The 19,546-nt window shown below is 50.7% G+C and overlaps 2 protein-coding genes and 1 long non-coding RNA gene across 3 annotated transcripts in view; 2 read left to right on the top strand and 1 right to left on the bottom strand.

Annotated features, from left to right (window-relative positions):
- LOC146768857 (uncharacterized) overlaps window positions 1-8,112 on the bottom strand; it is a 17,376-nt gene extending 9,264 nt beyond the window's left edge. Inside the window, exons 1-2 of the long non-coding RNA XR_014950101.1 lie at window positions 7,995-8,112; window positions 4,324-4,464 (exon numbers count right to left, since the gene is read on the bottom strand). This is a non-coding gene — a long non-coding RNA (uncharacterized LOC146768857). The remainder of the gene's footprint in view (window positions 1-4,323; window positions 4,465-7,994) is intronic.
- Window positions 6,327-16,047, top strand: KCNE2 (potassium voltage-gated channel subfamily E regulatory subunit 2). The gene is made up of 3 exons (XM_085560742.1): window positions 6,327-9,908; window positions 11,535-11,596; window positions 15,958-16,047. The coding sequence occupies exon 1, from the start codon at window positions 7,839-7,841 to the stop codon at window positions 8,214-8,216; it is 378 nt and encodes a 125-aa protein (XP_085416868.1). The 5' UTR covers window positions 6,327-7,838; the 3' UTR covers window positions 8,217-9,908; window positions 11,535-11,596; window positions 15,958-16,047.
- On the top strand, window positions 9,867-19,546 carry SMIM11 (small integral membrane protein 11). Its single transcript, XM_077781711.2, has 5 exons — window positions 9,867-9,908; window positions 11,535-11,596; window positions 15,958-16,047; window positions 17,703-17,882; window positions 19,385-19,546. Exons 3-4 carry the CDS (start codon window positions 16,027-16,029, stop codon window positions 17,868-17,870), a joined length of 189 nt encoding a protein of 62 aa, XP_077637837.1. The 5' UTR covers window positions 9,867-9,908; window positions 11,535-11,596; window positions 15,958-16,026; the 3' UTR covers window positions 17,871-17,882; window positions 19,385-19,546.

Genomic DNA, 19,546 nt, shown 5'->3' with positions numbered 1-19,546 from the left:
TGCTCTCCCTGACACCAAACCACGAACCTTTGGCCTTCTGGTACCATCTGCAGCCTCACTTCCCCATCTCTGGATTCTTGTGTGGAAGGGAGGAGAATCTGGAATCACAGAATGGTTTAGGTTGGAAAAGATTATGGACTCCAGCCTGTAACAGCACCGCCACATCCCAAACCACGTTCCAAAGAGCCACATCTACATGGCTTTGAAATCCCTCCAGGGATTCCTCTTTTGGGCAGCCCCTGCCAGGGCCTGAGCACCCTTTCCATGGGGAAATTGCTGCTGCTGTCCCAGCTGAGCCTGCCCTGGCCCAGCCTGAGGCCGTTCCCTCTCCTCCTGTCCCTGTTCCTGGAGCAGAGCCCGACCCCCCGGCTGTCCCCTCCTGGCAGGAGCTGTGAGAGCCACAAGGTCCCCCTGAGCCTCCTTTGCTCCAGCTCAGCCCCTTCCCAGCTCCTCAGGAACTCTCCAGCCCCTTCCCAGCTCCCTCAGGAACTCTCCAGCCCCTTCCCAGCTCCTCAGGAACTCTCCATTCCCTTCCCAGCTCCCTCAGGAACTCTCCAGCCCCTTCCCAGCTCCCTCAGGAATTCTCCAGCCCCTTCCCAGCTCCGTTCCCTGCCCCTGGACACTCTCCAGCCCCTCCAGGTCTCTCCTGTGAAGGTCCAACAGTGATTCCTCAGTGAGACTTCAGCTCCACAGGTTGTGTTTATCCGAGCAAATTCCAGGAAAACAAACAAACAAAAATATTTGAATGTGATGGATCAGTGGATCAGTGGATCAGTGGATCAGTGGATCAGTAGATCAGGACCCACTTTTATTTCCAGGGCTCAGAGTCAAGTGTGTAAAGATCAGAGCAGAGGGCCCAGCTCTCAGCCTGGACAAGGAACACGAGGGACACGAGGGACACGAGGGACACGAGGGACACGAGGGACAGTGGGGTCTCCGCACCACCAGGGCTGCTGTTTCCAGCCACTGGTGGCAGGGGAGCTCTGGATTCAGGTTTTCTACTCCATGGCAGCAGAGGGGAGCTGGGCACAGACAGCACCTTGCAGTGTGACTGTCCTTGGTACATTTGTACTTCTCATCTCCCTCAGAGCCCTGCCAGGGCCTGGAGGGGCTCCAGGAGAGCTGCAGAGGGATGGGGACAAGGATGGAGGGACAGGAGCCAGGGAATGGCTCCCACTGCCAGAGGGCAGGGCTGGATGGGAGATTGGGAATTGGGAATTGTTCCCTGGCAGGGTGGGCAGGGCTGGGATGGAATTCCCAGATTCCCCTGGATTCCTGGCAGTGCCCAAGGCCAGGCTGGACACTGGGGCTGGAGCAGCCTGGCACAGTGGGAGGTGTCCCTGCCATGGCAGGGGTGGCACTGGATGATCTTCAAGATTCCTTCCAACCCAAACCATTGGAAAAAAACCCAAACCAACAAATTAAACAAACCAAAAACCTTAAAACCCTCAAGCCATTGCTGCTGTCACTCATTTACTTTGCCTTCCATGATGTTTTGGGCAGATGTTGCCCTCAGGTCCCCACAGGTTGTTGCAGTTCAGCTGCAGCACCAATGTTTTCACTACAGCTGAAAGAATGGGAAACCCCCCAATATTTCAGAGGGATCAGTGTGGGCACCTCAAGTTTCTCTTCCCCTCTGAGGGACACACACCTGAATGAAATGCACCTGAAGAGCATCCCAGGTGTCACATCTGCTCTTCCCAGCCAGAAATATCCGTGTTTGCTTTTCCAGCTCGAGGCTCTGTGCTGCCAACACCCTCATTTATCCCCCGAAGCTTTTGCAACAGCACCACATAAAACCATAGCAACAGGGCTGGGCACTGCAGCTCCTCCTGCCTGGGATGTCTCCATCCCTGGGCTGAGGCAGCACAGTTTTCCTTGGCAGCACCTCCTTGCTCTCCACCCCTCCCTGGCAGGAGGCTCCTGCCATGTCCTAAGTGTGATAATTTATTTGTGGGTTGTTTTGAATAAGTTAAAGATGGGATTTTTGAGCTGGTTCTGATGATGTGGTTTGGTTGGTTTTTTTTTATTATTTTTTTCACATAGGTAGGAAGGGTGACATTGTTATAATATGGCTTATATTGTTATAATATGGTTTAGAAATATGGTTATAAGACTTCAAATTATAAGAATTTTAAGGAATTATTGATTGATAAAATACTGTTCATAAGGATATATATATATTTACTTAATCTTCAAATATTTTGTCTTATGGACATATTACAGTGTAAGGTTTTTTAATTAATCATGTTATGACACATTATTATATTTTAATATCTTTGTTTACTCTTATAACTACTTATATTTTTATTTAGTTCAGAAAGTTCCTTGCATTTCAGATTCCCACACTAAGGGAAAGGATGAGAGGAAACGGCCTGAAATTGCACCAGGGGAGGGTCAGATTAGGGATTACAAACAATTTTTCCCTGCCAGAGTGGTCAGGCCTTGGGATGAGCTGCCCAGGGAGGTCTGGAGTCACTGGGAGGATTTACACCAGACCCTGATGTGGCCCTTGGGGACAGGATTTGGGTGATGCTGGGTGACCATGGAAGACTCTTGGTGATTCTGGGATTCTGTGACTCTGGGATTTTGCTTTAGCCACAAAGGACCATCCCAGGTGTCCCTCTCCAGCAGGAATTGAGGACAGTGCACCCTGCTGTGCTCTCTGACCTTCAGCCCTGGAGTTACTGCAATATTCCGACAGGTTTTTGGCAGATCTGGATATTTTGGGGCACCTGTCAGGATCCCTGTGGGCACAGCCAACGCTGCAGCAGATCAGCTGTTCTGGGATCCCGTGGGGAAAGATGGGCTCAGACAAACCCAAAGTGTCACAAGAGGTGACCAAACACTAAATGAAGCCTCGGGATCTCTCAGAAAGCCAAAATCCCCAAGGGTTGACCCACTCAGCAGTCAGAGACCCCAAAAGATGGAAGAACTGCTCCACAAGAAAGAAGCAATTCCACAGGGTTTCCTCAGTTAGAAAGAAAACCCAGCCTGGGCAGGGCAAGGCACCCAAAGTGCAAAGTTTGTTTCTTGCAGATGATGCAGGGAAACAATGGAATATTGGGAGAAAAGGGGATCAAGTGCACTGAGACTCCTCTGAAGGGAAATGTCTGGGGGAGATCACCATTAATAACAATCCTCTGCTCTTCAGAAGGATCCCAGAAGCAGTTAGGTGGGGAAAGGCCTCCAAATCACGGCACAGGGACAGCACCAGGGAGCAGCTGGAGCTGGGCCAGGAGGGATTTAGGGTGGATTTTAGGGAAAGGCTCTTCCCCAGAGGTGCTGGCACTGCCCAGGGAATGGGCACGGCCCCGAGGCTGCCAGAGCTGCAGGAGCCTTTGGCCAGCGCTGCCAGGGATGCCCAGGCTGGGGTTGGTGGGGTCTGGGCAGGGCAGGGCTGGCACTGGGGGATCCCTTCCCATTCAGGAATTCCATTGTTATTATTCCATGAGATCAGGAGAATTTTGCTTGGCATTAGCCTCCATTGCAGTCTAATATTAAGGTTTCCACCTTTCCTGCCCAAGACATTTGCCTGCTCCTCCTCCTGTTTAATCCTTCCCACCCTGTCTGTCCTTGAGCTCCTCGCTGCTCTCCACACCCAGCAAACCCTGAGCTAAGTGACCTTCAGGGGGACACTGGGACTGGGATTGTTCAGGGAATCTTTGGCTTCAGGAACAGCTGGTAGAAGAGAGGGGTTGAGGAAGGGATAAATTCCACATTATTGGCTGTTATTCCTGAACTTGGGAACTTCCAGGCTCTTTTCTCATTTCCATAGCCAGACAAACGAGCTCCAAGTGACTTCATGCAGCTGGGAGCAGCCAGGGAATGTCTGTGCAGAGCACAGGGAGGTGCCTTGGGGTCCCTCAGAGCCCACAGAAGCTCTCTGGGGGCACAGCCAAGGGAACCTGCCAGGAAAAGTCTGGGATCAGGAGGAAAAGCTGCCAGCAGCTCATCCCTGTGGCTGGAGGTTTCCTGCTCAGAACATCTCCAGGAGCAAGGAGAGCAGTAATTCAACCATGACAGTGGTGGGAGCAGCAGGGTTTCCTCAGGGATCAGCACTTTGCCACACCAGGAGCAAATCTGTCACCCTGATTCTTAAAATTTTCTAAAGCCTTCTGAATTTACATTCTGTTGGAGAATTTTCCCACACAATTTCTATAAACAACATATTGGTTTGCATTCCTTCGTGGAGGTGGAGAAAGTTGATGTACTGGTGGTTTGTCCAATGTCTTGGGAGAGGTGGCCCATTCACTCTCCAATCCACTGTCACCTTTAAAAAAATATAAAAGTTAGAGTAAAAAAATAAACCTTCTTTTTTACCTTGCCATCGCAGTAGCTCGTGTTGTGCTTTCTCGTGTCCTATAACGACACAAATCTCCCTCTCTGGGGTGTGCTGGGATTTAGGATCGCTCCATGCTGCCTTCCTGTCCCCCAAAGGTGACATTTCTTAGGCAGGACTGGCTGTAAAATGAAAATGTGGTTTTTTATCCCAGTCCAAGTGCTTGGGGGGCATTTTGCACCTCAATCCCACCACGTTCCTTCCCCCTCCTTGGATGTCCCCACCAGAGCAGGAGCCACTGCTGATGCTCCCAACGTGGTCTCATTTCCCTGAGCAAACTCCTCAGGGGTCCCAGAGCCTCTCAGAGGTGTCAGCATTTGCTGGGTGCCAGAAGGAAAGCCAACACTCATTCATTTTCCTTTTTTTTTTTTTTTTAATCTCTTCTGGTTTGGTTTCTGGGAGTTTTTGTCTTTTCCTGCTCCAGCTCATGAGTGAGGTGCCCACGGAGAAGAGCTCCGAGGATTTACTTCTGCAGCAAGGATGTGGAAGTGTGCTCACCTGATCCTGAGGGGAGAAAAAGGAGAAAAAGGAGAAAAAGGAGAAAAAGGAAAAAGGAAAAAGGAAAAAGGAAGAGGAAGAGGAAGAGGAAGAGGAAGAGGAAGAGGAAGAGGAAGAGGAAGAGGAAGAGGAAGAGGAAGAGGAAGAGGAAGAGGAAGAGGAAGAGGAAGAGGAAGAGGAAGAGGAAGAGGAAGAGGGGGGAGGGGGAGGGGGAGGGGGAGGGGGAGGGGGAGGGAAAGGAAAGGAAAGGAAAGGAAAGGAAAGGAAAGGAAAGGAAAGGAAAGGAAAGGAAAGGAAAGGAAAGGAAAGGAAAGGAAAGGAAAGGAAAGGAAAGGAAAGGAAAGGAAAGGAAAGGAAAGGAAAGGAAAGGAAAGGAAAGGAAAGGAAAGGAAAGGAAAGGAAAGGAAAGGAAAGGAAAGGAAAGGGAAAGGAAAACTTTGGGTGTTGAGCAGCCTGACTGCTCAGTGTTCTCCTCTTGTGCCCAGATCAGCAAAGGAAATGAATGTTCTTATTACTGCTGGCACTACTGGTTTATTCATAGAAACCTGGAATGAATCAGTTTGGAAGGGACCTTAAAGATCATCCCATCCCACTGTCCCAGGCTGTTCCAAGACCCATCCTGGCCTTGGGCACCGCCAGGGATCCAGGGCAGCCCCAGCTGCTCTGGGCAGCCTGTGCCAGGGCCTGCCCACCCTCACAGCCAAGAATTCATCTTTAACAATTCTTAATATTATTATTATTATTTTACAGAGCTCATCTTTACTCTTCTGGCTCACCAGAAATGGAGCTGCAGCCCTGTTTATCCCCAGGAAAGCTCTTTTCCAATATCTAAACTTGCAGCAATCAGCTCAAAGGCTCAATCCCAGATCCGACAGGATGACTGATGCAAGCTGTCAGCCAATATTTGACTTTCCAGGTGAGATTAGATTCAGCTTTTAATTTAATACAAACACAAGGCGTGCAGTGCAAGGCACTTATTGCACAGGCAACTGCTCCCAGCCTTGTGCAGGCTCCTTAAAACATCCCTGCTCTTTTGGGGAGTTTCTTCCCATTATCCAGCGGAGTTGGAAAATCCTGAGTGTTCTGAATCTCCTCAGGGAAGGACACGGCAAAGGTAAGATGCTGTTACAAGTCTATTTCCTCTTGAAAAATGCAAATTTTTGATGCAAATCAAGGAAAAAGCCGGTTTTACAGACAGTGAAGGCAGTTTGCATTTACAGTTTCTCGTTTTGTTTCATTAATTCCCTTTATCACTTATATTTGAGCATGTGTGAGGGTTTAACTGCAAAGGGATCCACCTGCACGTGCGCCTGAATCCCTGTGTGCACACAAGGCTGAATTCCTGAATTCCTGAACTGGAAGTTATCCCAAATTTTTTATTAGCAATGAAAATTCACTGCCTCTTCCCCTTTCCTGCAGCCAGCTCCTTGTTCTTGAGGATTGGACCAGGAACAAAGGGATTTTGGGGGAAGATTCCCACAGGTTTTAGGGTTTGGTTGAGAATGGGATCCTGTGGGAATGGGATTGTGTGGGAATGGGATCTGTGTGGGAATGGGAATGGGATCTGTGTGGGAATGGGGAATGGGATCTGTGTGAGAATGGGATCCTGTGGGAATGGGATCTATGTGGGAATGGGATCATGTGGGAACGGGATCCTGTGGGAATGGGATCTGTGTGGGAATGGGAATGGGATCTGTGTGGGAATGGGAATGAGATCTGTGTGGGAATGGAATCATGTGGGAATGGGAATGGGATCATGTGGGAATGGGATCTGTGTGGGAATGGAATCCTGTGGGAATGGGATCATGTGGGAATGGGATCTATGTGGGAATGGGATCTATGTGGAAATGGGAATGGGATTTGGTGGGAATGGGATCGTGTGGCAATGAGATCAGGTGGGAATGAGTAAGTTTTTGGTGGGAATGGGATCTTTGTGGGAATGGGATCTTTGTGGGAATGGGATCTTTGTGGGAATGGGATCAGGTGGGAATGGGATCCTGTGGGAATGGGATGTGTGTGGGAAGGAATGCCAGAGGGGGATTTTCCTCCTGTGGGACACACCTGGTTCATGGGGTCTGAGCAGCACTGGGGTCTGAATTTTGGGACAAATGGGATCAAACACAGCTTTGCAGTACCAGGCAGTGTCTCTTCCCCTTTGGGGACTGTCCCAAATGGTCTCTGAGGCCACTCCAGGAATGGAGTCTCAGCCTCCATGTCCCTCCCATGCCTTTATCTTCTCCTCAGGAGCAATCCTTCTTCCCTTGGAGATTCACCTCTGTAGGGGAGGGACAGTGCCACAAACCCTGTGCCAGGGCCACGGGGGACTTCAGCAAAGTGTCCCACAGAGCAAAGGGACCTGAGTGGGCTCCAGGATGAGCAGAGGGATGGAGCAGCTCTGCTGGCAGGAAAGGCTGGCACAGCTGGGATTGTTCACCTGCACAGGAGAAGCTTTGGGCTGAGCTCAGGGTGGCCTTGGCAGGGCCTGGAGGAGCCCCAGGAAAGCTGGAGAGAGACAATTTCCAGGGCATGGAGGGACAGGAGCCAGGGAATGGTTTCCCACTGATAGAAGGAAGGCTTATTTTGGATATTAGGAAGGAATTGTTCCCTGTGATGGAAATGAGGGCCTGGGATGGAATTCCCAGATTCCCCTGGATCCCTGGCAGTGCCCAAGGCCAGGTTGGACACTGGGGCTGGAGCAGCCTGGGGCAGTGGGAGGTGTCCCTGCCATGGCAGGGGTGGCACTGGGTGATTTTTAGGTCCCTTTCCAACCCAAACTATTCCAGGATTCTGAGTAGAACCTTCTTGGGTCTCTGAACGTACCGACCACCCAGAGATGGGGATTCTCAGCTGAGCTAAAGCTGCACCTTCAAGTGTCAGAAGGTGACTGCTACTAGATAATTGACATAACACTGACAAAACACTCAAAACCAACTCTTTTAATACAGACATCTGATTAAAAAATAATATTTTCTTGTCTTTAGCAGCATAATTAGCAAGGATGGCCAAGCTGCAAAACTTCACTTGGGCAGTGGAAGATATTTTCAAGGAAACCTTCCTCAATTACATGAACAGCTGGAGGAGGAACATGACAGAAGCAGCGAATAAACTGGAGGCTGAGGTGGCTGCTGAAAACTTTGACTACGTCATCCTGTACCTGATGGTGATGATTGGGATGTTCTCCTTCATCATCGTGGCCATCCTGGTGAGCACTGTGAAATCCAAGAGGAGGGAGCACTCCAACGATCCCTATCACCAGTACATCGTGGAGGACTGGGGGGAGAAGTACAAAAGCCAGGTTCTGAACCCCGAAGATCTCAAGTGTGTGATCCATGAGAACCTGGGGGCAAGGGATAAAACAAGCCCGGAGTCACCCTGACTTTCTGGGAATGCCAGCAGTGTGGGATTCACAGAGTCACACACAGGGAACTCGCTGGAAGTGCAAAGAGCTGTGCAAGTGTTGATTAAATTTACACACAGGTCAAGGGATAATGGAGTCCTGAGGAAATCAATGTGATGGTTTCCGTGAGGATCTTGGGAAAGTCCAGGAAAAATCTGTGATTGTGCTTCTCTTTGATAGTCTGTCCTTTGGGAAAATAAAGCCAAGACAAGGATAACTTGATTATCTGAGCATTTTTTAAATCCACAAGCAGATCTGGATGTTCTCACCTCTGAATAACTGTGAGTTAGTGGTCAAAAGTGCCAATTTAGATCCAAACTGTGTGACTTAAATTCATAATGTCCAGTGAAATCTCCAATCTCCACGGATTGACTGAAGAAGCAATTAGGGAATGAATCACAGGAGGGACCTGATACCTGCCCACACTCACTCCCAACTCCTTTTTAGCGACCTGATTCCTATTTTCGCTCGTGTTAAATAATAAATCACAAAGGGCTTCTTTTCTTTGGAAGCCTTTGGCTTGTCTTGGACACAGGCCTTGAGATTTGAGCTGATCCCATCGCGCCCCAGATGTGCTGGCGGTGCAGAAGAAGCACAACCAGCAGCAGGCTGAAGGAAGGGATTGTCTTCTACTCTGCTCCTGTGAGACCCCACTTGCAGAGCTGCCTCCAAATCAACTCCAGAAGAAGGTGGAGCTGCTGGAGAGTCTGGAGGAGGCCACAGAGCTGTTTCACAGAGCATCTCTGCTCTGAGCCAGGCTGGGAGGGCTGGAGAGGAGAAGCTCCAGAGAGAGCTCAGAGCCCCTGCCAGAGCCTGAACGAGCTCCAGGAGAGCTGGAGAGAGACTTCTCACATCGTAATGTATTGATAAGACAAAGAAATATGGCCTTAAGTTGAAGGAGGGCAGGTTTATGACAGATGTTAGGAAGAAATTCATTAGCATGAGGGTGGTGAGGTGGGACACAGGCTGCCCAGAGAAGATGTGGACTCTCCATTCCTGGAAATGTTTAAGGCCAGACTGGACAGGGCTTGGAGCAACCTGGACACCTCCCACTGTGCCAGGCTGCTCCAAGCCCAGTGTCCAACCTGGCCTTAGGCACTGCCAGGGATCCAGGGCAGCCCCAGCTGTGCCCAACCTCACAGGGAGGAAATTTTTCCTAATATCTGATCTAAACCTGTAATTTTTCACTTGGAAGCCATTCCCTGTGTGCTGTCCCTCCATCCCTGGAAATTGTCTCTCTCCAGCTTTCCTGGGGCTCACCCTGAGCTCAGCCCAAAGCTTCTCCTGTGCAGGTGAACAATCCCAGCTGTGCCAGCCTTTCCTGCCAGCAGAGCTGCTCCATCCCTCTGCTCATCCTGGAGCCTCCTCTGGGCTCTCTGCAGCAGCTCCAGCTCCTCCTGGGCTGGGGCAGCTCTGCAGGGATCTCACCTGTGGAACACCATCCCAAAACCCCCAAACCCCAAACCCCCAAACCCCTCTCCTGATGCCCAGCTGGGCACGGGGTGTCTGCCACCTCCCCGCGTCCTTGCGGGAGCAGTTTTGGGGCAGAAACGGTAATTTTGGGCCGGGAAAGCAGAGCCCCGCAGCCCCAGCGCCGCAGCGGGCGGAGCCGCCGGGCCGGCGCTGCCGGGAGCTCCGAGGCAGCGCCGCCCCCGCCATGGCCGCGAGGAGGTAGGAGCGGCCCGGCCCTTCCTCCTTTAGTCCTCCTTTAGTCCTTCTTTAGTCCTTCCTTCTGTCCTTCCTTCATTCCTTCCCTCTTCCTTCCCCTCGGGAAGCTCCCCGCTGCCCTGCCCCTTCTCTGCCCCGTCCTCTCTCCCCACGCCGCCTTGCCTCTCTCCAGCCCCGCTTTCCTCCACCTCCAGCCCCCGCTTTGCTCTGCAGCCTCTTTACTCGATATCCACCTTTCCTTCCTTGTTCACCAGCTCCCTTTCCTTCTTCATCGCCCTCCTTCCTCTCCAGGCCCTCTATTCCTGCTCTCCACTCCCCCCTTTCCCTTCAGCCCCCCCTCCTTATTCTCCCCTTTCTCTCCAGCACCCATTTCTTGTTTTCCAGCACCCATTTCTTGTTTTCCAGCCCTCATTTCTTGTTTTCCAGCACCCATTTCTTGTTTTCCAGCCCCCATTCCTTGTTCCCCACTCCCCTAAATTCCCTTCAGCCCCCCACTCCTTACTCTCCAGCACCCATTTCTTGTTCTCCAGCCCCCATTCCTTGTTCCCCACTCCCCTAATTTCCCTTCAGTCCCCTCCTCCTTATTCTCCTCTTAGTCTCTAGCACCCATTTCTTGTTCTCCAGCACTCATTTCTTGTTCTCCAGCACTCATTTCTTGTTCTCCAGCCCCCATTCCTTGTTTTCCAGTCCACAGTCCTTGTTCCCCACTCTCCTCCTTTCCCTTCAACCCCCCCTCCTTATTCTCCCCTTTCTCTCCAGCACTCATTTCTTGTTTTCCAGCACCCATTCCTTGTTTTCCAGTCCCCATTCCTTGTTCCCCACTCCCCTAATTTCCCTTCAGCCCCCCCTCCTTACTCTCCTCTTACTCTCCAGGACCCATTCCTTGTTTTCCAGCACCCATTCCTTGTTTTCCACTCCCCTCCTTTCCCTTCAGCCCCCCCTCCTTATTCTCACTCTCCAGCACCCATTTCTTGTTTTCCAGTCCCTGTTCCTTGTTCCCACTCCTCTAATTTCCCTTCAGCCCCCCCTCATTATTCTCTCATTTCTCTCCAGCTCCCATTTCATGTTCTCCAGCACCCGTTCCTTGTTCTCCAGTGCCCCCTCCTTTCTCTTCAGCCTCCCTTCCTTGCTCTCCATCCCCTTTCCTTGCTCTCCACCCCTCGCTTTTCTTGCTTTTCACCCTCCCTCCTTGTTCCCCAGTCCCTTCCTTCTGCTCCAGCCCAGGACAGAGCTGGGCTGGGATCCAGGGGCAGCCACAGCTGCTCTGGGCACCCTCCCAGGGCACAATTCCTTCTCAATATCCCATCCAGCCCTGCCCTCTGGCAGTTTAAAACCATTGCTCCTTGTCTTGGCACTCTCTGCCCATATAAAAAGTCCCTCTTGCTCCTTTTTAGCACTGGAAGGGGTTCTAAGGTCTCACTGGAATTGTCCTTCCTCCAGGCTGGACAATCCCAGTTCTCCCAGCCTGTTTGCAGAGCAGAGGGCCTCAAATGTTGGGATCATCTTTGTGATCCCTGGTGATGCCATGTTGGAACAGTCTGATGTGTCCCTGGCATTTCTGGGTTTGTTTTGATTTTAATCCAACCAATGTGAATGAAACATCCCATGTGCTCTGTTCCTGTTTTGCAGAGTTTGGAGCATGTGAGGAGCTGCCAGAGCAATCACTCATATTTTAATTTCTGCTTCATCAGGTACGAAGATCTTGATGGTTTTTTAAGTTGTTTTGATGTCACTGGAGTTGATCCAAGATCAGAATCAGGTTTGGGTTGGAAAGGACCTTAAAGATCATCTCATTCCAAGCCCTGCCATGAGCAGGGACACCTTCCAGGTTGCTCAGAGCCCCATCCAGCCTGGCCTGGGTGAGTGACACCCCTTTTCTAGCTCAGAAATGCCACATTGACGTGCACTCGGGTAACTCAGTGCTTTCCAAGGCCTCGTGGCTGCAGTTGTTCAGCAATCCCCAAAGGAGTATCTCCAGCCCCATTTTCTGGGAATGATGGAATTCTGTGGCTGTTCTGTGGTGCCTTGGGCTGTGCTCTGTAGACAATGCCCTGGGAGCCTGGGCTGGGCTGGAGCTGCAATCCAGGGCTGGATTCAATCCTCAATTCCCTGCTCCACCACAGGCCTCCCATGTGCCTGGGCCCAGCTGTGGGGCTGTGCTGCACAGGGCAGAGCTGGGCAGAGATCCTGGGGCTGGAATCAGGGCTAATCCCAAGCTCTGGGGTGTGCTGCAGCTCTCCCCGAGGGACACGACCCTCTGGGATGAGCCTGCTGTGCCTGCACAGGATCCAGAGGATTTGGGGTTCACAGGGAATTGCTGGCACAGCCCTGAGGTGGGATCTGGCCAGGCCCTCTCCTCTTTCCCATCTGCAGGAGTTTGCCCAGACAGAATTCCCTGGGGCATGGCTGCACACAGAGCCCAGAATCCCAAAATCCCAGCATGGTTTGGGTTGGGAGTGACCTCAAAGCCAATCCAGTGCCATGGGCAGGGACATCTCCCACTGTGCAGGCTGCTCCAGCCCCATCCAGCCTGGCTTGGGACACTTGCAGGGCTGGGGCAGCCACTGTGGGATGGTTGTGCTCATGAGCACCTCCCATTTGTAAAGGAATAAAACTCCAGAGTGTTGGAACTCAGAATGTCCCTCAGACATTTTTGGATGTTCTGGGCCCAGGTCAGAAGCATTTGAGGCCCTGGCAGGCAGCTGGAAACAGCTGGGATTTTGGGTTTGAACCACGGAACCAAGGTTTTACCAACCTTCAGGTGGAACAAGAAGTCACAAAAGTTTAGATATTATAGTAGAAGTAGTCACAAAGTAGAGGGAAGAATTTTTTAGTATTGTACAAGGGGGTTTTAACACCTCTACGGGGGGTTTTTACTTTGTACATGGGGGTCAGAAGTTTTAAGATGGAGGGATTTGGGCTGGTCTTGTTCCTCCTCTTTCTTCTTCCTTGCCTTCATGTTCTTGGTGATGTTGGCACTCACAGATTGGTTTAGAGTAGAAAGGCACTTGGTAATATAGGTAGTAGGTATTGGGGGAAAACTATAAACATGTCACACGTAATGTACCATATAAAAGATAGAAAAGCACCATTTAATATAGGTAATAGGCATTGGGGAAAAACTGTAACCATGTAACACGTAATGTACCATATAAAAGTTCCCGCCTGCTTTTGCACTCTTGTTCCATGGACAGGAAACCCTCCAGAGGTTAATTTGGATTCCAGCAGCTGAGCACAGAGCCCAGGGCAGTGCTGAGTGTGCTGCAGGCTTTTCATCCCAGGAGTTCAGCTCTGGAATGCTTGGTGACCACTCAGGGCTCCAGGGAGTGCTTGCTTTGCCAGCCTCTATATTTATAAACTGTTAGTGTGGAGGATTAAATTAATCAATCACAGAACTGAGAAATTAGAGGATTAATGAGATGTTCAGCTCCAAACAGAGCAGGTGGGCTTGGAAACCCTCAAAGAACCCCCAGGGCAGCTCCTGTGTGTCCCTCAGGCCCAGGGGGAGCACACCCAGCTCCAGCTCCCAGAGGCAGCTGTGCTTTCCATGGGCAGCTCAGGTGTGGAATTCCAGCCCCAGCTCCTGCCCTGGGCTCTCCAGGCCCTGTCCTGCTCCTGCCACTCAGCCCCAGAAAGGGAGAGAAGAGTCAGAGAGGATGTCAGTGTGTGTGTGTGCCTCTGCCTGAGCTGTGAGCAAACCACAGCAGCCCCAGAAGAAAATCTTTTAGATAACATGCAAAAAACTGCCTTGAGACCAAACAACAAGAGGCTGCTGAGTTTTTTTTGGAAGCACGGGTTGGAGGAGAGACTTTTCCACCACACAGAACCCCTGAACCAGGCCTGGGTTCCAACACCAGAGGGGCCCTGGCAGTGCCTGAGGATCCCTGCCAGCCTGGTGCTGTTTTATCCCAGCTCCTGGAGCATCTCTCAGGGGATGTGTGGCAGAGCCTGCTGCTCCTGTCCCTGCTCACTTGGCTGCACACGAGGAGCAGGGAGCTCCTGGCAGGTGCCCTTGTGTGGGGCCCAGGGGCTGTGTTGGCCTGCCTTTTCCTGGGGAGGGAACAATGCCTGCCTGTGGATGTGTTCCCTGCTCCTAGCTGTGCCTTATCTCCTCGGGAGAGGCAAACACACAATTCCAGCTGTTGATTTAAGATATCCCAGCCTTGAAAAAAAGCAGTGCTGGAGCTTTCTGCTCTTGCACTGACGACCTCAGTGCTTGTAAGTGGTGGTTTTGAAGTGTGAAGGGGATCCTAGAATCCTGGAATGGTTTGGGTTTGAAGGGATTTAAAAGCCCATCCAGCCTCCACGGCAGGGACACCTCCCACTGTCCCAGGCTGCTCCAGCCCCAGTGTCCAACCTGGCCTTGGGCACTGCCAGGGATGCAGGGGCAGCCCCAGCTGCTGCTCTGGGCAAAATCTTCCTCTTTCCCCACCTCTCTCCTCTTCCCACTTTGTTCTCCCTGCCCCGTGCTGCAGCTTCACCTGCTTTTTTCAATCCTGAGGTTTCATAAGGGCTGGGATCAGATGGAGGCTGGAAAAGCCAAGAGATGGGATGGGGAGAAGTGCTTGGCCATGGGGGCTGGTGGGATGTCCCAGCCTGGAGGGAGCAGTGACATTCCCACCCAGTCCCAGCTGCACAGGACACTGTGGGGACAGAGCATCACAGGTGTCAGCTCTGGGAAACATTCTGGAAAGAGGCTTTGGACAAGGCATGGAGGGACAGGACACAGGGAACGGCCTCAGGGTGAAGGAGGGCAGGGCTGGGTGGGAGATTGGGAATTGGGAATTGTTCCCTGGCAGGGTGGGCAGGGCTGGGATGGAATTCCCAGATTCCCCTGGATCCCTGGCAGTGCCCAGGGCCAGGTTGGAGCAGCCTGGTGCAGTGGGAGGTGTCCCTGCCATGGCAGGGGATGATCTCCAAGGGATGATCTCCAAGGGATGATCTCCAAGGCCCTTCCAACCCAGACCATTCCATGATTCCATGAAGTAAAAATACATTTTCTTGGAGATGTGACAACACTGACTCCGTTCACAACCACCCTGACATTTTCTCAGCAGGAGGAGGAGCTGCACAGTCGGGATCAGCACAGAAACAGTGACTGAGGAACAGGAATGTGGTGGTGGCTGCCACTCCAGGGCTTTGGGACAGCTGGGTTTGGTCACTCTGGAGGGGTGGGAATGCTTCCAGAGGTGTCTCAGCAGGGTGAGAGGGAAAAGGAGAGGAGAGGATGCTCTGGCTGGAGAAATTAGAAAATCTACCCAGAAACTGAGCAGGACAGGAGCTGCAAGAACATTTAATTTCTGCAGGGAGCTCAGCTGCTGCTCTCTGGTGTGGTGCTGATTTATTCAGCCCAGCTTTTCACGGTGCTGCAGTGTTCCCTCCTGCTTTTGCACTCTTGTTCCATGGACAGGAAACCCTCCAGGGGTTAATTTGGATTCCAGCAGCTGAGCACAGAGCCCAGGGCAGTGCTGAGTGTGCTGCAGGCTTTTCATCCCAGGAGTTCAGCTCTGGAATGCTTGGTGACCTCTCAGGGCTCCAGGGAGTGCTTGCTTTGCCAGCCTCTATATTTATAAACTGTTAGTGTGGAGGATTAAATTAATCAATCACAGAACTGAGAAATTAGAGGTCATTCTGCTTTATTTTCTATTCCTCCACAAGTTCATTCTGCTTTATTTTCCATCTCTTCAAGAGTTAATTCTGCTTTATTTTCCCTTTATCCAATAGTTAATTCTGCTTTATCTTCCATTTTTCCAAGAGTTAATTCTGCTTTATTTTCAATTTCTGCAAGAGTTAATTCTGCTTTGTTTTCCATTCCTTCAAGAGTTAATTCTGCTTTATTTTCCATTTCTCCAAGAGTTAATTCTGCTTTGTTTTCCATGCTTCCATGAGTTAATTCTGCTTTATTTTCCATGTCTCCAGGAGTTAATTCTGCTTTGTTTTCCATTCCTTCAAGAGTTAATTCTGCTTTATTTTCCATTTCTCCAAGAGTTAATTCTGCTTTGTTTTCCATGTTTCCATGAGTTAATTCTGCTTTATTTTCCATGTCTCCAAGATGCTCCTGCCCTGCCCTGTGCCTCCAGGAGTGTGACCCCCCCAGGCCCTGGGGCACCCCACAGCTGAGATGATGGCCTTCAACTGGAAGGTGAGGCACATTCCCAGAGCAGGGATTGCTGCTCTTTCCACATGGGCTGTGTGGAGTGGGTTCTGATGCTTCCTTCCCCAGGGGGGGATTTTTAACCCCACACTCTTCTTGTTGTCCTCCCTTGCCAGATGTGCTTGCCCCAGGATTTCCTGTGGGGCCTCCCATGTTAGACCTGAGCTCACCAGAGCTCTGCTCATCCCTGCTCCTCCTCCTTTCCTCTTTCCAGGTTTTCCTTTGGCTGCTGTTCCCTCAGCTGCTTTTGTTTCTGGAGGGGAATTTCTCCACTGTGTTTTTGGGGTTTTGGGGCCATGAAAGCTCTGTGAGGTCCTGTGTCAGGCACCACAGTGTTGGAGCTGGAGCTGCTGCAGAGAGCCCAGAGGAGGCTCCAGGATGAGCAGAGGGATGGAGCAGCTCTGCTGGCAGGAAAGGCTGGCACAGCTGGGATTGTTCACCTGCACAGGAGAAGCTTTGGGCTGAGCTCAGGGTGAGCCCCAGGAAACCTGGAGAGAGACAATTTCCAGGGATGGAGGGACAGCACACAGGGAATGGCTTCCAAGTGAAAAATTACAGGTTTAGCTCAGATATTAGGAAAAATTTCTTCCCTGTGAGGGTGAGCAGGCCATGGCACAGCTGGTGCTGCCCCTGGATCCCTGGCAGTGCCCAAGTTTGGACACTGAGGTTGGAGCAGCCTGGCACAGTGGGAGGTGTCCCTGCCTGTGGAGCTGGATGAGCTTTGAATCCAATCCAGACCATTCCATGAGTCTGTAATTAACAATTTGAGCACATCAAACTTGCCCCCAGCCCTGGTGCTGCAGAGCTGTGGGCTCAGAGCTGCTGCCCATGTGCCTGTGGGGAGATTGACAGAGCCTGGTGTTGTTTTTCCAGACTCCTGCTGGTGCAGGGACACGAGGCTTGGCTTAAATTCAGAGCTTTGATGTGTCCTGACAGCTTTGGGAGATCCTGAGGGAACAGGGGGAATTCCAAGTTCACAATTATGACAGAAACATGGAATATCCTGGTGGGAAGAGACCCACAGGGATCACCCAGTCCAAGGCCTGGCCCAAGACCCCCCAACAACCCCACCCCATCCCTGAGGAGCCTGCTCGGTGCCCACCACCCATTTCAATTGGATTTTCCTCTCCAAGTTCATGTTTTTATAGCATTGAATCACTCTGTGCAATTCCAGGCATTCAAAACTGGCACAGCAATCCTTGGATTTTTTAATTTTTCTCCCAGTTTAAAGGCATTTATCTACACCTTCCATCTCTGAGCAGGTTCATTACAAAGTTTCTAGGAATTAAGATTTCCTGGAGTGTTTTTGGGGATCCCACCTGAGAGCTGGTCCATCACTTGTGAGGATTGCTCAGCAGCATTTCCACTTCCAGAATTTCCCTCAAATCCTCAGCTCTTCCCTTTTTCCAGCTCCAGATGGTGCAAATACTGCTGGAAAATGAGAAAAGGAGTTCAGGACTTGAGGGAAGGGGATTTTTTCTTTGCCTTTGTTGCTCTGCCTGGTTTAATTTCCCACAGACATAAAAACCATGGAGGGAAAGGAGCGTTACTATTGGAATGGAAGATGCAGAACATCCCTATAAATTCACCTTTAATTGTCCAAGTGTTCCAGAAGTGCCTGAACAGATTCTCTGGCATTCCAGGCTCTGGAGTACTTCCCACTGCTGATGTACATTTTGGCAGCTAAAACCTTGATCCTTTGCTTGGCCTTTGCTGGAGTCAAAATGTACCAGAGCAAGAAAATTGAGGAGAAGCTGAAGAGGGAACGTGAAGAGAAGCTGAAGGCAGAAGCAGAGAAGAAGGATGAGTGAAGAGTGCCTCAGGTGTGGAATTGATCCCAATCCCTGGATTTGGACAATGGCATTGTTAGTCCCAGTGGGATTGATTTGGGATGTGCAGTTAGACCTGAGCTCTTGGAATATTTGGGATGGTTCAGGGGATTTGCTCCAGTTGTTTGTGGGATTTGAATGAACCACTGTCCTGTCTGAGGATGTTTGAGCACAATATTCCCCCTCTGTTTTTATCTGCCTGGCATTTTGGGCACAAAGAGGGGGAGAAAATTTGGAATAACTGCAGGGGAGCAGCCAGGCAGCATGCTGCAATCAGAGCTCTGGGCCTGAAGTCACAGAATAAACAGAGAAAATAATCTGCCTTTCTAGATGAGTGAAATTATTGACAGCTTGGGGATGCTTTAGCTGGAAAGGGCAAATTTCACTCCCAAATTCCATTCCCAAAGGGACAAGTTAGGCTATGGAACATCCACCAGTGAGAAAAATGCACCTTTTTCTTCTTGAAAGAGCAAAATGAACATTACAAAATTCCCTAAATTTGGGATTTTCGTTCTGAAATTCCCTAGCTCCTCCCCTCTGTTTCCAAAGCTGAAGCAATCCCTGCATTCTTGGAGCAAGTCCATGAGCAGAATGAGTCCTGCCTGCTGCTTGGATCCTATTCCCTGCCTTTCTTGTCATTTTTGGAGCAGTTTGCTTCACTTCTCCCTATTCTGCAGCAAAATGGGAATTAAATTCCTGCCTGCCCTTTGGAAGCTCAGTGGGAGTTTGATGTCATGTTGCTCTTTATTGAAATAAAATCTTATTTCCCTTTCTGAGCTCATTCCCTCCCATCTGAAGACACTTCCCAGTTCTTAAAATCTTTCCTAGATTTTATTTCCACCCTGCCACTGTTTTATTCCCTTTATTCCCAAGGATTGGGAATTGTGCCTAGAAATGAGGCCCTGGGGATAACCATGGGAATGAAGTTTTTTTCTATTTACACACAAAAAACCAACAACAACAACAACAAAAAATACCCAACGACAACAAAACCAAAAGGGTTTTTCAGTCGTCTGCCTCCAGCAGATTCAGGACTTGGCTTTGGGGCAGATTTTGGCCAATTCCCTGGAAAAGGAAGGGTTGGGCAGGGCTTGGAGCAGCTTGGCACAGTGGGAGATGTTCCTGCCCAAGGCAGGGGTGGATGGGATGAGCTCTGAGATGCCCCTAAAAGCATGACCCAAAGCAGTCTGGAATTTTGGGATTCTGTGCAGTGTTATCCCAAGGATAACCCCACAGCTGCAGGGATTTCTGCCCCAGGATCATCCCACAAAACCTCAGTGCCCAGCAGCTGACACCACCCTTGGAGTTAAAACCTCTCTGATTCCACAGAAATTCCCTTCCCAGTCCCCAGAGCTGCCCAGCAGAGGCCCTGTCCTTGCTAAAATCTGGGATGAAGAGGGAGGAATTCCCCCCTGGAGCTGGGAACAGCTCCAAAGGTGCCCCTGTGCTCTCCCTCTTGTGCCTGCTCTTCTCAGTGCTCTGTCCCCTCCCTGCAGGTTCCTGACACTTGGATTCCCCTCCCAGGAGGATGAAGCCTTCCTGGAAAAGAAGGATGGGTAACCTCAGGGTGACACTTAAATTATCTCTGGTTTTGTATGTGCAGCAAAGCAGCTGAGCCTCTATTTATGTAATAAAATAAATGTCTTTGTTTAAAAAGA

Source organism: Lonchura striata, chromosome 1 (assembly GCF_050655825.1).
Source record: "Lonchura striata isolate lonStrDom1 chromosome 1, ASM5065582v1, whole genome shotgun sequence".
NCBI lineage: Eukaryota > Metazoa > Chordata > Aves > Passeriformes > Estrildidae > Lonchura > Lonchura striata.
Note: the sequence above shows the minus strand (reverse complement) of the source record. Positions and strands in the feature narration are given on the sequence as shown.

Bases quoted from the DNA above. Each gene is read 5' to 3' on its own strand.
- KCNE2 (XM_085560742.1), top strand. From the start codon at position 7,839: ATGGCCAAGCTGCAAAACTTCACTTGGGCAGTGGAAGATATTTTCAAG.
- SMIM11 (XM_077781711.2), top strand. From the start codon at position 16,027: ATGATGGCCTTCAACTGGAAG. The intron at 16,048-17,702 runs GTGAGGCACATT...CTGGCATTCCAG, and splicing joins TGATGGCCTTCAACTGGAAG to GCTCTGGAGTACTTCCCACT.